We start from the raw sequence: 19,906 nt of genomic DNA on the forward strand, positions 1-19,906 counted from the left end.
TAAGTAGGAGTTTAGAATATCTCACACCTGGATTTCAACACCCAAGTTTGTAAAAGAATACAAAAGTTCTATTTATATAATTCATTCATCAGATTTCTGTTCCTGGTTTTGATCAAAAAGTTGTGAAGTTTCCAAGGTAGAAATAAATGAGATGTCTGGATCCTAACAGTCTAAGGAGGTGTCAATCACAGTTCAGATGAGTAGTCAAATATAGGTTCTGTGTTGTTGTTTAGTCACACGATAGCCTTTCTGGCAATGCTCTTTCGAAGGGAGATGGGAGAAAGACTGAAGAATTCCCTTCTGTTTAAGCTAGATAACTGTGCAGCAAGTAATGTGTCATTGGACCAGAAGTGAATCAGTGATGCTTGCTCAGGAGGAGGGAGATTTGGAGTTATAGACCCAGAGTATGTGTGTACTGTGGTTAAAGGCAGAAACAGCCTGCAGAGAGGGATGATGTTTTGATAGCCTTGATCAGCACAGTGTCTTTTGGTCTACAGTACAAAATTTTGCTGGCCTGAGAAGCTGCAGGGTTAGATCATTATTTGCAGAGTCTGTTGGCTGCTATTCTGTGCTGCTTTTGTGAAAAGGTTTTTATGTTCTACAGGTAGTAAAAGGCAGTTCATTATTCAAAGTCCTGGTTAAGCAAGAATATATTTTGTTTCCACTGTTCACAATACAGATAAAATTTTGTTCTATGTTTTCTCAATGGGAAGACTAGGCATTTTTCTCTGAGCTCATCTGGGCAGTCAGCACTCTGTAAATTCCTGCTCACTGATGACATCCAAGCTCTCTTCAGAAATCCAGTAGCCAAGATGGGTACAAGTATTTCTTCATCTGTTTCTTAATATTCACCCAATCAAGCAAGGGATCAGCACTATCATTCAGTCATTTTACTATTTGTGGTAACTGAAACTTGCTGATGTTTTTATTTTTAATTATTTTCTTTAAAAGCTATACATTTTGGTTGTGGTTTGTTTGAAGGTACTATCAAGGCAGTATCCTTTCTTTTAGGAAAAGAAAGGAACAAGACCTGTAACATTCTGTTGTTATTTAGCATGAAGAAAGTTCATACTAAAATCCTCAGTGAAATTCCCAGCCTATGTGAGTTTTATCTCCTTAGCCTTCTGTTGTGCCACAGGAGATGTTACTGAAAACAGTTGTCATCTTGCAGTGATACAAGTTCTTAACCCTGAAGGAACAAGGTCTTGTAGTTGATTTGAAAGTTCATGGAAATCAATAACAGTCAACAGGAGAAGGGCTTGATAAGCCCATGGTAACTTATTCAACAGAGGAAATGTGTTGTAGTGACCTTTACTAGTTGGTGGTTCCTAACCATTGAAAGCTACATGTCCAACTGCATCTCATTACTATGGTTCAACCAGGCTATGCTGAAAGTGCTAGCAAAATAAGCCATGTTGAGTCATCCATGTCACAATGAAAAATCATGCATGAAAGATGGAAAAACTTATTTGCTGCTATGAGGTAGGTGAGTTTCAGGTAAGAAACAGAGAATGAATAAATTAAGGCCCTGGGTATCTTCATCCAAAAAAGACTGTATTGTATTTGGAACAAGACAGCAGTGCTCTTAGTTTTTTTCCTTTTCTGCATCCCTTCCTCCTCCACAATTTTCTCAAAGACGCTGTCTGGCAGAGGTCTGCTTGATGTACTGGTAGAGCACAGTTCACTGTTAGCTCTCAGATCATCAGCTAAAAAAACTTGAAATGGTTTTTAATTTGGGGAGGAAGTTCTCTAGGAAAAAAAGGCTGCAATATGTGTGGGGAAAAATTGATAGATCTTGGAAAGTACTGTCAAACTTGGGAACTTAAAAATAAATACTTATATACACCCTGATGCATTTAAAATATTTGTAAGTATTTATTTCATGAGCAGGAATGCTTTCTGCCTATCAAGTATGTTTTGCTAGAAGAAAAGAAGTGACATTAAAAACCTTAAAACCTGTGGGCACAGCTACTTATGATGATAATTGTATTTTCACCTGCTGGTGTTCTTGCTTACCACTTTCTCACTCCAGTTCTGATGAAGATTAGAGCAATTTTTAATGGACATTTCCTGGCCTCATCTAGAAAAAGCTCCTGGAAACCATTTCCAAACACCCAAAGGTGACTGGGAGTAGTCAGTGTGTATTTACAAAGGGGAAATCATGCTTAACCAACCTGCTAGCCTTCTACAATGACATGACTGGTTTGGTGGACCAGAGGAGAATAGTTGATGTTATTTGCTGTGACTTTAGTAAGGCTTTTGACGCTGTCTCCCATAATATTGTGATATACAAGCTGACAAGTATGGGTTAGATAAGTGAATGGTGAAGTGGATTGAAAACTGACTTAATAGCCAGGCCTAGAGTATTGTGATCAGTGGCACAAAACACAATTGGAGGCAAGTCACTAGTGGTGTACCACAGTGGTCAATACTGGGCCAGTACTGGTTAACACCTTCATTAATGATCTGGTTGCTGGGACATAGTGTACCTTCAGCAGGTTTGGAGACAAAACTGGGAGGAAAGACTAATACCAGAGGATCTTGCTGCCATTCAGAGGGTCCTAGAGAGGCTGGAGAAATGGGCTGACAGGAATTTCGTGAAGGTAAACAAGAGGAAATGCCAAGTCCTGTATATGGGGAAGAATAACCCTAGGCATGAGTATATGCTGGGGGCTGACTGTCTGGAAAGCAGCTCTGCAAAGAAGTACATCAGGGTAGACAATATGCTACAGGCCAGCAATGCACCCTTGCAACAAAAAAAGGCCAGCAGTATCCTGGGCTGCATTAGGAAGATCATTGTCAACAGGTTGGGGAGATGATCCTTCCCCTCTACACAGCACTGGCGAGGCCACGTCTTGAGTGCTGAGTCCAGTTCTGGGCTCCCTACTACAGGACGTATGGACTTACTGGAGCAAGTCCAACACAGGACCACTGATGCGATGAAGGGACTGGAGCATCAACTATATGAGGAGAGGCCGAGAGACCTGATCTAGTTCAACCTGGAGAAGAGAAGGCTCAGAGTGGACAAATACTTGATGGGAAGGAATGAACGAAAATGAGGGAGCCAGATTCTTCTCAGTGGAGTACACTGACAGGACAATATGTAATGGACACAAAAAATAAGAAGTTCCACTTTTTTACTGTGTGAGTGGTCAAACACTGGAAAAGGTTGTGGAGAGAGATTGTGGAGTTTCCGTCTGTGGATGTATTCAGAACTCAACTGGACATGAACCTGAGCAATCTGCTCTAGGTCACCCTGCATGAGCAGAGTGTTAGACTAAATGATCTTGAGAAGCCCCTTCTAATCTCAACCATTCTGTGATTCTACAAAATTTTTCTGACCTTCTCTTTTTGAGGTCACCGTGGTTTAAAGAAATAAAATAGTGATAGGAGTTTTCTATTAATTTTCATTCGACCTTACCTTGCTCTACACAGCCCTGGGTACATAAAATAGGTTTTGATGGAACAGCTAAGTCTGTATGAAGCAGTTTGGACTCTTGTCAGTGGTGAACTGCCACCTGGGTAGTATTGGTGTTATTATTTCATTGCAGAGTGTGTGACCGGATGGTGCCACATGGTGCTGGTAGGACTGCTGAATGACATGGCTTCATCCTGTTCCTGCATTTTTGCACAAACTACATTTGATTAGTCCACCATCAGTTCTGGTTGGTGGATTCATAGCCTGTGCCATGTGACAATAGTGTAGTCCTGGAAATTGGTTGTTAAAGGACAATCCTGACTCTAAACAGAGGCAAATAAGGCATGGTTCTTACGGTGGAAAAAAAAAATAAAATAAAAAAAAAAGAAAGAAAAAGAACAAAACAGACAGACCGCTTTATCTAATCTGGATCCCTGAAAAGTCAGACTGTTGGCTAATGCTACCGTTACTTTCAAGTGATGGATGAGTGCGCACAAGCTTCTGCTGATGTAGTGAGATCCTCACAGAGGTTTCTTCAGTTTATCCTTTATATTCCTGTAACTGCCTGCTTCTTCCCCTTCTTCTCCTTTCCCTACAACCACATTTACCTAAAAGTAAATGCCCAGTTCTTGCCCAGGTCATGATGTCTCTACTCCTTTTGTGGCAAAATTCATGTTACGTGTCTTGAGAAGCCTTGAGCTGGCTCTAGGTAAAAAGAAAGTGGCATTCTTTTGTATCTCAATCTTACTATTTGTGACAGGTCACTATTTGTCATATTAATAGCAAAGACAAATCATACCAGCTTCAAGATCATGAAGAAAGAAGTCTTTTATCAGTGCATCACTTATCCTTGGATCATTATTACACCAAACTTCAGTTATTTCTGCAGTCTGAACGCTGCCCTGACAGTCAGTCAGGCAAAAGCTTTGTTTATTAGTTGAGTTAAGCACTGGGAAAGTCATTAGCATGTTCTGTTTATGGTATGGCCAGGAGATGTCTCTGCCTAACCATGCCCAAGGGATATTTGCATTTCAGGCTTGAGGTAGGGGTCAGCTGATAGTCTTGTGAGAGGAATAAGAAAACTTGACATTGTAATTAATTATCACATTCATGAATCATAGGTAGTCTTCAGGAAAGTGTGAATATTGTAAGAAATCCCTGGGGGACAATTGGTGTATGCTTATAAATCCATTTGGAGATGTATCTCAGTCAGTGAAAGTGATTCATGGGATAAAGATAATGGCTGAGAACTGGATCCAACTACTCAAGCATCCCAACAGCTTTTTGACTGATGGAAAAGAAAGGAAAATGTTGAGGGCTAAACTGAAAAATAGATGACCTTAAGCAGAACTTTCTTATATTTCTGATTCAGATCTGACACCAGTATATTGTTAACAAATTGTTTATAAGTTTATTCATAGTTTTTCATTTGTCTAGTATTAAAATGGTGCTCTGAGGTGGTGGGTAATGCAGTAGCATTGCATGGAGACTGCAGTAACCTGCAATAGTATCCTGCAATAAACTGCAGACTGTTCCACCCTCTAGTGACCTGTCCTGTATGTAGTACAAGCTCAGAAATACTGAGAAGTGCTAATGTTCTTGCTGGAGGTGTGTGGTCTCTTTCAGAATATGGTTAAAAAAGATTTAATTTTCAGGAGACACTCCAGGACAAGCATTAGCCAGAGGAGAGCTATGAAGAACACGGAAAAATACCTGAACCCTCAAGGTCTTCTACATGTCACTGTTTAGGTGATGTGTTACAAATATGTTGTGAATATCCTGCAGTTTATCATCTACAGAATTCAAGAGTTCTATCTAGGTGAGTGCTAGACTGTCCTGCATACTTAGCTGCATAGATGTCAGCTGTGGGAATATCAATGAAGCTAGCAGAACAAAAGTACAGCAAGTGTCTGTAGGTTAATTATAAGAATAATGTAATTAATATTTGTCAAAGGAAAAAAACAGGACTTTGAGAAGTACTTAGTAGGAGCACTCACATAAAAAGAAGTTTATTTGTAAATATTCATGGCATCAGGATTCTTCTTAGGATTAAAGCTGTCATAGAACAGCAACAGAAATGGAAGCAGGAAGAATGAACAATGTCTCTTTTGCCAGATTATCTGAGTTTGAATGTATTGGCAACAAACCTTAGACCAACTCAGTGTCTTTTTTGTGGAACAATTGCATCCTTCAAATGTAGTGTCAACCTCTCTTTCAAAGAACAGATAATTAAGACAATTTAATTTTTGTATTTCGGGTATGACGGTCTAATTTCTGGTGTGTACAGTCTTTGTCACATTTTACAAATACCCAAATTTAAAATTCCATGAATGCATCTGTAGGCTAATAGATGGTCAGTTTTCCATTTTAACAACACTTTGTCAAACAAGAACAGGTAAAGAACATAGATAAGAGGGTAGTTTTAGATTAGATTTAAGAAAGAAATTCTTTACTATGAGAGTGGTGAGGCACTGGAACAGGTAGTCCGGAGAAGTTGTGGATGCCCCATCCCTGAGGGTGGAATTAGGTGATCTTTAAGGTCTCTTCCAACCCAAACTATTTTTTCATTCTATGAAATAAAACAGAATGCCCCCCACAAAAAAGCCACCACAAAATCAAAACAAAAAACGTGGCTTTGATATAAACTGACTTAGTCTCAAAACAGCATCATAGTTAAATAAACATTTTAATAACATGGCTTTTTTTTTTTTTTTCTGTCATCACTTTATTCTTTTTGATTTGTCAGGCACTTTCAGAGCATTTCTGTACAAACAGTGGTTAACTCCAATTCTTACCTGCGACATATGCACATACCGGAGACCATGAGTTTGCATTTGCTACCATATGCAGGGCAGAAATCCAACAGGTGAATGCACAAATACAAATTCTTCTTTGTGATACCTTAAAGATTTTGAAAGGTATCTGATGTCTGTCTGTGGTAATCCCCTCCATAGTCTTTTACTTGAAATCATTATTTGCTAGTGTTATATTGATCAGTTTTTCTCTATCTTTTATGAGCCATAATATTTTATGTATCCAGGTAACTTGACACTAGAATCTCATTCATCCTGCTAACTGTTGTTGGTGATTACTGTGAAGACTGACAGTAACAGCAGCTTAGAGATCTAATTATATCATTTTTAGAGATTCAAAAAAAAAAAATTGCTGAAACAACTTCTAATAAAAAAGTGAACTAACTTTTCTGCAAAATATAACCTTTCCAATTAAGGTAGTTAACATGCAATTTAGTTACATAATATGAAAAAACTCTAATACGTTAGTGTAACTATAGTAACAAATAGAAGCAGATTAATTCAGTACTTAAAAGAAGTAAAAATGGATTTCTTAATGACAAAAGCCACGTGATAGTAGTTTTATTTCAGCTCTTTGATTGTGTCTTGGCTTGACAGGCTATTCATCAAAATTGACACTTGGAATAGAACACTGTTTGGAGGGAAAATTTAATCATTCATGATACTGTTCTCATGATAAATCAGAGGTACAGTAGGTTTGGAAACCCATAGAAAAATAAGCATTTATTGTCTGTACATGCTATGACAGGAACTTATGTATTCACAAAGAGTGTTACTGAGAACAAAGTCCATCTGGGAACTTTGATCTAATTTAATTTCCAAGTTTGACTCTTCTTCCCAGAAAAGCTTGTCTCTGTAAGAGTCTCTACTCAAGCCAGAAGAACTTGAAGAAGAATTTTCAAAGCATATGTCTGACCAAGATTACTTTCCTATATCTCTACAAATAATTTTAATGAACTTCTTCTGTGTCAAATGAAAATGATGCCATGCCTTTTAATTTGGTGACCCAGAAAACTGTGATGTTGATGTGACCCAAGGGCTTGCGCATTAAAATTAATCTGACAGACACTGCATATTAACATGATATTTGATGCTTTGTCATACTAGTTTTAGAATCTATTTTTCATGCTGTCTCTGATCTTTTCTGAAGGGCAGAGTTGATGGCTGGGAATAGCACCCTTATACGAAATGCAAGTGTGCAGCCCACATGTTGCAAGCCTAGGCAAAATTGCTTTTATTTTTGAAAAAGTGCATACTTGCTGTCACTGGAATTACGGAATGACTAATTCTAAATATGGATGAGTATCAGCTTCAGGTGATTGACCTTTTCCTGTAGCTGAAAGTGTTTTAACGAGACACGTATAAGCAAAATGGCGGTTTTCTACCTCTGCCCACCTCAACATTCGCATTTAGGAATAGGCACCTTTCTTGCCACTTATGTACCGCAGACCTACAAGATGGATGATCAAATGTGAACAGTTTATTCATCTCTAGTAGGGACAACACAGAATTTTACTTCTCATGTAGCAGCCGGTGCTAACTTAATGTGCATCATCCCGTCCCTTCCTTTTTTTACCTTCTGCTGTTAATTCTCTCAATCAATGATAAACCAGTTCAACTCTCAGATATGGCATAAAATTAACTCCACAAACTCATAAAAGATCTAGTTTGATGCCAGCTCACTGGACTGAAATGGGCTCACAATATAGCAGACCAGCATCATCCAGCGCACAAGAAAAGGACTTGGTATGGCTTAGATAGCTGTGCACCCACAGCCTAAAGCTAGTCCTGCATGGTAACCCCATATTTATAGTCACAATGATTGTGGCATTAGTTCTCAGCAGTTGGCTTGGCTTGGCTTGGTTATTCAAGTGGCAGGAAGTTTCATGGTGATATCTTTACATGAGGAAGATTAAAGTGGTGGTGGAGAATATTATAGATATTAAACCTTTGGGGTTCCAAAAGTTTAAAAATACATGCTGAGCTTCTTTTTGTCCTGATTCTGACTGCACAGAAAATTAGTAGACTGACATTGTGGATATTGGTCTCTGATCTTTACTAATGCCTTGGGCTTCGGGAACTCATGATCCAGTAGGCTCTGTGATGGCCATGTGAAAAAAAAAAGCACTATCATGGTGTTGTGCAGTATGTTATTCCATATGAAATTAGAGCTTAGCCATTATTTAATGGCACTGTGAAAGTCAATCCCAACATTATGTGGTATTTCTTCTGTTTGCTATTTAAAGACATAACAAAGCCACTTTGTTAACTGATAATAGCAGATTAGAGATTTCATTTTGGGAGTACTAGCTTTATTTATTTTATCAACAATTCCCTTTTACACTATAAAAAAAGTAATCTTTTATGAAAGAATTTAAGGATTTTTATTTATTTTTAACAACTACCTCTGGAGATGAGAGTTCATAGTGGCTTCAGTTTGGGTAGTTAAAGTCAAAATACAACTGAGTCATCATATTTTTACTTGGTTGTCACATATAAAATGCTCCTGAAAAATGCTGCTTTGAGATACATAGAATATATATTAAACAAACAAAACATATTGGGATCTTAGCTATATGTTATTTGTGTGTGGAAAGGACTGGTCATTCAAAATGGTAGAAACAACATTCAAATTACTCAAATTATGTCTGTTGATTGAATTGTGAGTGTATCATAATGTCAACCTATGGAGCAAGACCTCCTTGGTAAGCAAAGTTACAATTTGAAGAGTACTGAGAAATCAGAGTGTGCAGCACACACAGAAAGACACACGTAAGGAGAGTAGCAGCCTAGGTACTGGGGTGAAGGATTAAGGAGTGATTGCAGCACCAGGAGAAAGGTCTGTAGCCAACACACTTCTTGTCATAACCTACATGTGCTGTTTTTGGTTTTTAGCATTCTGCGAACTTGTGAGAGATGTGACTCAGATTTCTTATAGATGCCTTTCAATTATCATCCTTTTGCAGAAATGATCCATATTTTCTTATATGTTGCTATCACTTTTTTCATTTTTATGCAAGTGAAATACATTTTCATAATTTAACCTTTCATATCATTGTTTCTATGACCCATTAACACTGTGAACTATAGATCCATAATACATAAAGATGGCATTGGTTTTTAAATGAGAAAACCAGCTTATTTTTGGAATGGAGGGCCTAATAACTTAGAGAATTAAGTGAACAAATCAGGCAATGAACACTGGAAAGCTACGATGGCAACATCAAACAATATAATGAACAGAGCAATCATTCCAGGAACAACAGAATAGGTAAATTAAGTTTATTTTTGCTCTTAGGGAAGCACTATGAAACAAAATAAAGGACTGCCTTTTTTCATTAGTGAATTAAAAAAAAAAAAACAAAAAAAAACAACAGCAACAAAACCACCTTAGTAGTTATGGGAAAGAAAATTTGTTTTGATTTTTAGATTAAATTTCCCCAGGCCAGAAAAATATATAAAATTAGTACTTAGTGGATTAGTGGATTTTGTTTGTGCACAGTCTTTATTTACTATTTTTAAAATGATGGGTTTGTAATGCTGAACTTCAGTTGGTAGATTCTGTGTCTGTTTGCCATATCTCCAGAATTGTATCTCAGAAGAAACTTCAGGGAAAATGGCTCTAGCCCTTGACAAATTAGTTAGATGGACTGATGTATGTTATGTTAAAATTATTGAGAATCTGCAGAATCATGTAGAGTTAATTTTTTAGTGAAAAAAAATGGATAAAGATGATTTTTTTCCAAATGTCCATAGAATCCTAATATCAGACAGAAATCACAGGTTTGAATTTTCTTGGATCCAAACCTCTACAAAATAAACCATATTCATTCATATATTGGTGCATTCCATTTTTGTATTTCTGACTATTAACACGTAAGATCATCTACCTAAGGTCTAGTGTGGCTAGCAAACTACATCAGGTATCTCCATAGTAAACTAAACATCATAATTAAATCAATATTAAACAGCCCAGCAGGCTCCTGAAAGTGCTCCTCTGGCTATGTTTCAACAATCATAATTCAGTAGAGTGGTTTTCTCTAAGTTATATTTGATCTAATTTACTTTTATTAATTATTTTACAATTAGTGCATGAAGAAATGCTAAGTTCTTGCCTCGAGCATCTTCCAGACGAAAGGTCTGGCCAGTTCCTACTCAAATTAATGGAAAGGCTACCATTTGCTTTGATTAAATTTATTTTGAATTTTAAGACACTATTTTGGGGATTCTTGGAATGAAGAGATGGTAAAATGGAGAGCTGGTGGGCTTTTCAGGCTTCTTTAGATGCCAAAAGATGGGAGTGCCAAAACCAAACAAATGGGATGGGTGAGACACCCATTCTTCATTGCCAAGTTAAGTAATGCCTGTCATTTTTATCGTTACGTTTCCTGACACTGATACTACTGATAAGTTTTTTGTTCTTCCTTGAGTTTTGAAACAAGCTCAGACTGATATTAGACAACTTCATTTTCTATCTTCCTCTTCTGTCTTCATACTAGATAACAACAATATTCATTATATGCCTGCACATAATTAGTTACAAGAATAACTCATACATTCTTCATGATTCTCCTGTTTTTATGTTTCCCCTTCCTTTTGTCTGTTTTTATTATGTAGGGCTGTAAACTCTTTGGTGCTTTGGTGCTTAAACTCTTTGGTGCTACCATTCTAGGAGATTGAAATGGAGTCTAACTGTCATCTGTGCCTGCAAATAGTGCAATAAGAGTGTGCTTTTTCAAATCTTACCTTTACTCAATGAGAGCTGAAGATGGTAAGCATATCCAGGACATGAATATTTTTATAAATAGAAACAGTGAAATCCATTTGATGAGTTTCCAAATCCCGCACTTAGTCGATGTTCATAAATTTTTGAATGGATGAAGAGTCATTTGAATTTATTAAAATATTAATGAACATTGACTAAGTTAACATGAAAGTATGGGGAACTTTTCATAAATGAAGAGGCACTCATTTATATGTGAATACTAATTTGCCTGTCCAGCAATATGTCCCTGCTGGAACATGTAAGAAGTACAATTATTCGTCTTGTCAGGAAACACAATACTATCACTTTAATGAATAATACAAAAGCACAAATAATGAATATAAAGAGGAAGAACATTGTGAGAAGTAAGATGTAAAGGTACTAATAAGATAGAAATGGCTGTAATATTTTCACATAAAGGGTACACTGAACTACTTTGTTTCAGGAATGAATTTGCAAAATTATATGTAACCTTTAGGAACAAATGAAAAATCAATGTAATGACTGAATCATAATTTTAAAAAATCTTCTTAACTATCCCCAAATTTGAAACATACTTTTTTTTTTTTTTTTTTTTTAATGGGGCATTACCATCGCTATGTGGTTACATGGATCCAATGTGGAAGAAGTTGAGAGAGCTGTTATTAAATAATAATAATAGAAATATAATTAAAAGTTACTGTATTCATACTAAAAATTAGGACTAATGATACATCACTGGGCAGACAAAGTGTTGCTTAATACCAACTTACACATTTCTGGTAGTCCTGATTCTCAAATTTTTATTCTATTACAGTGATAGATTCAAATAATATTGTTGCCTCCTTCCTTTTTTTTTTTTTAATGAATTCTGTAAAAAAAAAAAAAGTTTTCATTTTCACTGATCTTTATGTTTCTCTGTTCATTTTTTTTCCCTCACCTCATTTGTATTCTTCTGACTGAAAGTTGAGTTAGATCTCTAGAGTGTAGAAGAACAGGGAGCAGGGTGGGAAACTGTCCTTTCCTGAAAGGAAGATCTTAAATTCTTAAGCGTTTCCATGTCTGAGCTTTTCTTGCTTTCGGAGAACATAATTATCCTATTACAGATTCACTGGAGCATTTTTATGTACCTCCTCTTGTTGTCACCAACAGGGCTCAGAAGATCAAATTAATCGCTTAAAATTTTTAATTTCTATGATTTCTTTAAGCGGAATGTAAGCATTTAGTATTTTTCATGTCATTACAAGAAAAACAAAACAGAAATAAAAACAAAAATAAAAACAAAAAGCCAGGCAAAACAAAACAAAACAAAACAAAAAAAAACAACAACTTGAACTTTATACTTTTTAGCATTTGGAATAAAAACTAAAGCCTAGTGACCTCATCTTCATTTGAAGTTAACTTCTTGGTAATAAGAATGGGAGATAACACTGCTAAGTGCTTCTGAAAATAAGGCTGCATTTTAGTAGCAGAATTGGTTGAAGTTGGCCGAAGAGACACTTTTTATGTTTTGTGTTCTGTACTATTTTTTTTGAGTGTATATTCTATCTTTAATACATTGTCATAGCTCTTTAAGGAAAGGAGCATGTCCTTCCCCTTTACAACTAGCAGTGTAGCTGCAAAAGCACATGGTGGAAATATGGGACTCAAATAATACCCACCCACTGAACTCTGAGCAACTTTGAAGCATCTCTTTCAGTTTCTACAGTACAAAGGTCTCAATTTTTGTATCAATAATTAAAGACTGAGTAAAGAAAGTGACCAGGAGAGGGATCTCCAAAATCCTATAACCAGTGGGATCTCACTTTCTCACAGCCTTTAGCTGGAACATTTTCATTTTGCTCTTAAAGCATGTGAAATGGACACCATGGTCCAGGGTTTATCACACTTAACAGTTGTGTCATTACATCAAGCTCTCATTTCTACCATAGTGAATGGTTAATTCGTTATATACACAAATATATATATATATATAATATATATATATATAAAGTGGAGTAACCTGTTGGTAAAATGATGTCTTTAACTTTGGAAACTGGTTGAAAAATTGGTCTAAAAATTTTCCTGGGCAAATTGTCATTTTCAGAAAGAGTAATTTTAATTTTGGTCATAAAAGATGTATGGGATAGTTTGTCTCTAAGCAAAACTACTGCTGTGGACAAGACTGGAAAGGTCACTTAACAAAACTGAATTAATGTGTTTGCAGATAGCTTAATTTTCATCATATTGTCTTCTTTCTAGAAAAATGTCACCCTGAAAATCTTTCAGAAAGCAAGCACTGGCTAGCTGTGTGAATCCTGCACGAATCAAAATGGACCTGTGAAATAGTCTGGATTTTATATCAGTCTCCCTGAGCAAAGAAGGGAGAGTTACCTCTCTTTTGTTTGTAGATGACTTTGCAATAATAGATAGATTTTTGACTGGGAGGCACTCTGCAAAGGTTTAGCAGGTGGCAAGGTGTGACACTAACTGCAATTGCTTCACATTCACCTTGCTGCCCCACAGGTTTTTATACTGCTCCATCTCCTACTCCCCACATTACACATGAATTGTCATCTCCTTGGGGCAGTGATTACCTTTTCACAATATGTATGTATACAGTGTGTTATACTGGAGGGCTAAGCCCCCTGATGGTGGCTTTTATGTACATCTGCAAAAATAAATAATTCAGCCCTAACAGTAAAAAGTATTTTCTTGTGGGACTATTTGTTGGTAGTACAAGAAAGCTTGTTATAGTAATGCTGTGAGAGCTGTTGTGTTTTGCCTCTGCCCATGTATCTTTCCTTTCTCCAGTTCATTAGGAGCATGGCTCTCATCTCAAATGCATGGAGTCATTCAGTGACTTGCTGATATTTGTACTATGGGCCAGGGAGAAGACAGGAGAAGTGAAAAGTAGGGTTCTCTGTTTCCAAGGCAATGCCTTCGCAATATATATCTCTGCTCATCTCTTCCCTCCGTTCTCCTGTGTTAGGTACTCTTTCCCTCATGCAGCTTAGTTCAGCTGACTCTTTTTCCTCTTGTATTTCATGGGGATATGGCATCAATTAAAACTGAAAAGGAGGGACAGAAATATCTGAACTCCTGCTTTGACATCAAGTTTCTGGTCATGGGATTTTTAGAAGTGACTAGATTGTTCTTGTTCCATACAAAAATATAGTAATTTCCTACTTTCAAGTACAACTCACATTCTGTAGTCAGAATCATTTAGCATTTAGAATAGTTTAAAATTCATCATTTTCCTGCTTCTTTCTTTATACCTTGCTTTAGATTTGAACTCAAGCCCTAGCTTTATTTTGCTGTTTCTCCAGGTTTCACTGAAATGTGAAAATAATTAGAATATTCATCCATCTGTATCTTCTTTGCTATTGGGGCTTTCAGGTGGGTTTGGTGAAGAAATTAACAGGGTCTGTATTTGTTTAATGCATCTGTAGTTGAACAAAATGATCATAAAAGACAAGCCTACTCTTAACAGATGTTATCTTCAGTAGTCGTGTTCATTGCTAAAAAACGGCTCTGATCTAAAATATCTCTAATCAGAGCAGAGACCAAATTATCTTCTGATTTGTTACAATCCCCTTTCCCAAAACTGCATCTCAAAACAGGCAAAGGATTTCACACTGTTCAGATGCTAAGAGGGAAAGCTTATAAGACATATGGGAAATTTCACCTCAATTTTAACTCCAGAGTTTTAATTAAAAAATGTTTTTAACTTCTTGTAGTTTGCTCCTTCTTTTCCAATCTAGCTAAACATGACGTTGCTGTCTTTAACAGCTAGTTGGCTTCAAGGTGCTTTGTTCAGACCAAATTGTTAGGAAAGTCAAACACATTATTGAATATTTGACCTGAAATGCTCCTTGTTGTCGGTCTTTGCCATGCTTTACTAGTGGTGTTTGTTTTATAGGAGATTTTCTTTAAAAAATGAAACATAAACAGGGGCTTGTAAAATCAGCTTGGCAGCACTGTGTGAATACAAAACAGATAGGGCCCAGTACTCAGTCAGGATGATAGCTAAAGGATGAAAACATATCCGTTACTTAGTTGTACCCAGTGAAAATGTATTTCTAAAAGGATTTGGTGCTAATCACGTGCAAAATCATCCAACTAATCATGTGCAAAATCAAATACTGCAGTCACAGTACAGTCAAAATGTCTGACCTGTTGCTGTTCTTCTTGGCACCAATGTTCTTGCACCAATTCCCTTTCCATAGCAGGAACTTTCAAATAGTGACAAGCATACTTAGAGAAGAGTTTAGAGAAGGGAAATCAAACACTTTAGAATTTATTATGCAAGAGATGATATTATGTTTATAATCATAACTGTGAAGCAATGCTCATTTATTATGTGAAGACAGGTTTTTTTTTGTTTTATCATTATGAATGATAGATGTAGATTGGATGCAGTCTGATGTCTTGATTTTTCTTTTTACATGAAAAGGAAAATTAAATTTTTAATATAATTTGCACAATGAGTAATAAAGTGACACAGGAAGCAGAGACCAAAGAACTGTCATATGAAAGGAAATTTTATTTAGTCAAGTTATGATCTAATTTTGCATCTAATCAATAATGACAAAATCTCTAAAGACAGGCAAAAAGTTAAAGAAGAAATTTCTTATACACAAAAATCTCTTTTAACCAGGTGACAGTTGGGATAATGCTCAATCATATATCATATGAACAAAAACTCAGTTGTGCATTTGTAAGAAGTGCAGTGTATGTGTTCAAAATCTAAATAAATACAATTTAACAATGTAGAGAAAATACTGGGGCATAAATTGTTAAATGTTTGCTGCTAGAGACCGTGCCCTGCAAAGAGTGGCTGGCAGCCACTGCTACAGTGTCTGGGCACATTCTGCCTGCAGATGACATAGCAGGAAGGATATCTATGGGAGTAATGAGGAGATGTACAAACAGAATGTTAACTTAAACTGCAGAAAGTATGTTTTCTGACTTCATGATCCATTCAGTAGGCCAGACGGGTGGGGACAGTGGAAGGCAAAAAGATGAATTTAATGTTTCTGTCTCCTTGGACGTCCCAGCCTCCTGTAACAAGATTTTTTCTCTTCCTTGGGTCCTGACTCTTCTAAGATTTTTCTCTTCAGCTTCATGAGAATGATTTTTGCAAGTCTGGCCAAAGCACGGGAAGGGTGAGGTTACCAATGTCTCAGTTCCTGAGTGCAATGAGTAGGATGAGAAGAATCACCACAGCCTTCTGGCTGCCCTGGCTGTGCTGGAGGTGCCCTCTGCATACTTTGACACAGTGGAGGGTGAGTTTCTGGTCTGTACAGATGAGAGTCTGCCTTTGCTTTTTACTTTATAAACTCTTTGAGACTGGCCTTGTCTTCTAATATGTCTCTGTATAAATTCTCTATATCTGCTCTTTGGTATTATGCAATATACTGTGACCTCAGCAATAGCCTCTGTATGCTACCTGAAGGAGCTAATTATCATGATAATAGACTCTTTCTTAAATGTCATTGTATGTATTTGCTCTGTACAAGCTGACAAATTAAATCCTTGACCTGAGCTATCTAAAACCTAAATGAAGACACAGAGAGGCAGGTTGCAGGCAGAAGGCTGCAGTTCCTCAGAAGGATTTGTCTTGGAATTTAATATGTGCTAAGTGTTTGCTTTTTCAGGGCATCATGGAAAAAATACTCTTCAGGACAGACTAGGGTATGAAGAGACCAGTAAATCAGGATAGGAAGAACATTTGGCAGGTAGAATGAACAAGGACAAAGAGGGAGAATAACTTGAGGTTTATTTTATTGGCAGGGTTTATTAGTGAATGGGAGGTAGAGGATGAAATATGATGGGATCTTGATATTCACTGTGTAATTTAGTGTGTATATGTGCACTACTGTGTTTTCTTCTTCCCCACTCTATGCATCATTCATATATTTCATTCCATGCTGATAAGGATTCAGATTTATAATAGTTTTAATTTCTAATCTATTCATGGTGCCTATTATGTCTATATATTATGTCCATATATTATTCCCAGTTTGAAAAACCTTTTCTCACCAAGCCCATGTATATGCTGTTCATGGCTTGTATCCAGACCATCAGTTGATATGATTAGGAAGTCGAGTTTCCAGCTGTTGACCAAAAACATCTGGAACATTCCTACACTTACTGCATAAAAGTTCACCACACAAACCGCAGCAGGTGACCTTCAAAGCTGTAAAAGGCCTGCCAAGTATTCATACACTGCAACACCATCAAGTAATGGGTGCAAATTGGCTGAATGGTCTGTTTCACCCACTTTTAATAAAATTAGCTTTTCTTTTTATCATTGGGAGCAAGATTAAAATAATATTATATGATTGATATTTATGTTGATATTTGTAATCAAATATTACTGTAAAATTTTGATTCCTCCTGTCTCATCAGTCCTATCTTTTGTAGTCATACAGTCACATTTTTCTCAGTTTTTCAGCAGCAGGGAGTCTCACCTATGGCTATATTCAAGGGGCCACCTGAATGTCATCTTCATTCATAAAATTAAGAGGGGAACCTGGATGTTTGATGGGACTATGGAGGTTACTGAGACCTTTGGATGGGTGCACATTCTTTAAGAACATATTACAGCCCTCTCTCAAAGACTAGTTTCAAATATTGATAGAAAAATAATCATTTTTCATGATCCCATGAGACAACTATTAGAATTTGTTCTATGCCTCATTTGAAAGGATAAGAAAATAGTCTTTTTAACATAGCCATTGTAAATGAAATGAACTATGTATGAAATTTGAAAACTGAAGTATGTCATTACTCTGACAGACTGGGGAATCCTAATGGAATTCAATACAACTATGTGCAATTTGAGGAATTTAAAATATTGAATGTAAAACTACAAAGACATAAAGGAACAATTTGTATAAGCTGTCAGTCAGAGCAGAAATACATGTTTTACAAATTTTTTCATTTGTCATAACTGAAGGAGAAGAGAATAGACATCAAAGCACACTTTTGGAAATGTGGTTTATTTTAAGGGTAGGATAAACGAGTCATGATTCACACAGCTGGTAATGAAAAGAGAATCTTTCACCGCAAAGTCCTTCATTTAAATCCCGATCTGGGTTACCGCAGCCACTATTACCTTAAGACTGCTGGGGATCTTTGTGAATTGGCACTTGCTTACTGGTACATAATGATGAGATGTCCTGACGATAAAAAACAGCATGAGGTACTTAAAACAGGAAGATAAGCAAGTAGCTAGATGTAGAGACTTTCTTGCTTTCTGATGTCCTGCCGTGAACTAAAACTCTTCGGGTATCGCAGTGCTAGTTCTCTGATATATAATCTGTTTGTCCAGCCTTTCTCCGTCTGGATTTCTACATCATAGTCCTTGTCACAATCATTGAGAGTCCAGAGATCATCCATAAATGTGAAGCCTTAATGCCATGAGAGAGGGTATATAACCAGTACTTGAGACAGATCATTTAGAGCCAAACACTTTGTTATACAGATGAGCTTCTTTTCCTTTCTCAGGCATAATATGAAGATTATCATGAGCAAACACCATGTATCTTTTCTGCTGTCTAAGGTTTGAATTTATGGGTTTAAAGCTTCCCAAAAGTCCAGCTGAATGAAGGCAAGCAAAGCTCTGTTCATTTAATCTACAACTAAAACTTGCAGTTTGCTGAGAATGCTTTTGTCCTCATGAATTGCTACTTTGCTCAGCTTGCTGTATTCTGATTTCTTTTGGTGTTAGACTGGAAACATTAACAAATGGTGAAGGTATAAAATATGTAAAGCCTCTGAGGCACTGCAAACATCAAAATGATGTATTCCACGTGTGTGGTATTACACTGACTCTTTTAGGGCAGCATTTGTAGTTTGTTAGCTATAGCCAGAATTGCTGTTTTGTTGTATTTCACAGAAGTCCATCACTGAAGTAAAAATATGCTTTGGAATATAATTTTAAATCCCAGTCTTCCTTTCTCACTTGATTTTGGGTAATACATATTGGATACCAAAAGAGAGAATCAGAGATATACTACATTGCCTAATGAGTGACTGAAAATGGTTGAAACAGACATGAGCCTTGGGAAAGCTCTAAATCCCTCCACTCGTTTGGATCTTGCTGTTTCTGTATCTTGCTGAATTGTTTGTACGAGCCGAAATATTTTTACTTAACCTAACAGGAGAGTTACTCAAGCTAAGGTTATAAAACTTTTGTTTGGGCCTGGAGGAAACTCATTAATGTCCACAGCATGTGGTCCTCTCATGCTATGTCTACCGCTTGTCATCAGCTTAACCTGAAAGCTTTGACTGAAAGAAATGTGTGGGAGGGTACAAATATAAATGTCAGAATAAAAGAGTATCACTGTCCCTAAGAAAGATGTGGGGAATATTTGAACCAAAATGGCTTTTAAACTTCCCCTGCCCACTGTCCAGTTCAAGCATATTAAGGATTTTGTAGCTTTTTATTTTCATTACCTGCACTCTCTTCCTGTGCAATATCTTTGGGCTAAGTTACCTGGAATTCATAGAGCAGAAAAAAAAAAGTAGTGGCTTAAAGTGTGTAAGAACCCAATAATGAAAAATGAAGAAGAATTAAATAGGATTGTAATAAGCCCCACTAACCCAGGAAGTCCCCTCTTAATAAATCAGAAGAGCAAGGGATTCAGTAAATGAGTCAAAATATGTGTCCTGCGTCATTACTAATAACACTCTGCTTAAAGGAAGGCTTTTTGTAATAGAAAATATTGTTAATAAAAAAGGCTCTTTGTGGCCATTGGGATTTTTTTGTTAATAACAGTGGTGCCAGTTGACAATGGATTTCCTAGATAATGTTCTACATTTCTAATGAGGTTCTACATTTCTAATACGGAAGCTACTGCAGGGACATACACGCTCAGGTTTTTGTTGCTGTTGTTTTTCCAATTACCCTCTTCAACACAAAAGGTCAGAAGAATATTTGAC

At 36.7% G+C, this 19,906-nt stretch overlaps 1 protein-coding gene across 9 annotated transcripts in view; it reads left to right on the top strand.

The window, feature by feature from the left end:
• Positions 1 to 19,906, top strand: part of NKAIN3 (sodium/potassium transporting ATPase interacting 3) — a 372,372-nt gene that overhangs the window by 100,538 nt on the left and 251,928 nt on the right. Inside the window, exons 1-2 of one of the 9 annotated variants that reach the window (XM_080582406.1) lie at positions 5,248 to 6,917; positions 16,064 to 16,242. The exons of the other annotated variants lie outside the window; for them this stretch is intronic. Coding sequence (XP_080438532.1) covers positions 16,135 to 16,242 — 108 coding nt within the window. The 5' untranslated portion in view covers positions 5,248 to 6,917; positions 16,064 to 16,134. Of the gene's footprint in view, positions 1 to 5,247; positions 6,918 to 16,063; positions 16,243 to 19,906 lie in introns of those variants that run through there. 9 annotated transcript variants of the gene reach the window in all.

This window comes from Anser brachyrhynchus, assembly GCF_964034855.1.
Source record: "Anser brachyrhynchus genome assembly, chromosome: 2".
Lineage (NCBI taxonomy): Eukaryota > Metazoa > Chordata > Aves > Anseriformes > Anatidae > Anser > Anser brachyrhynchus.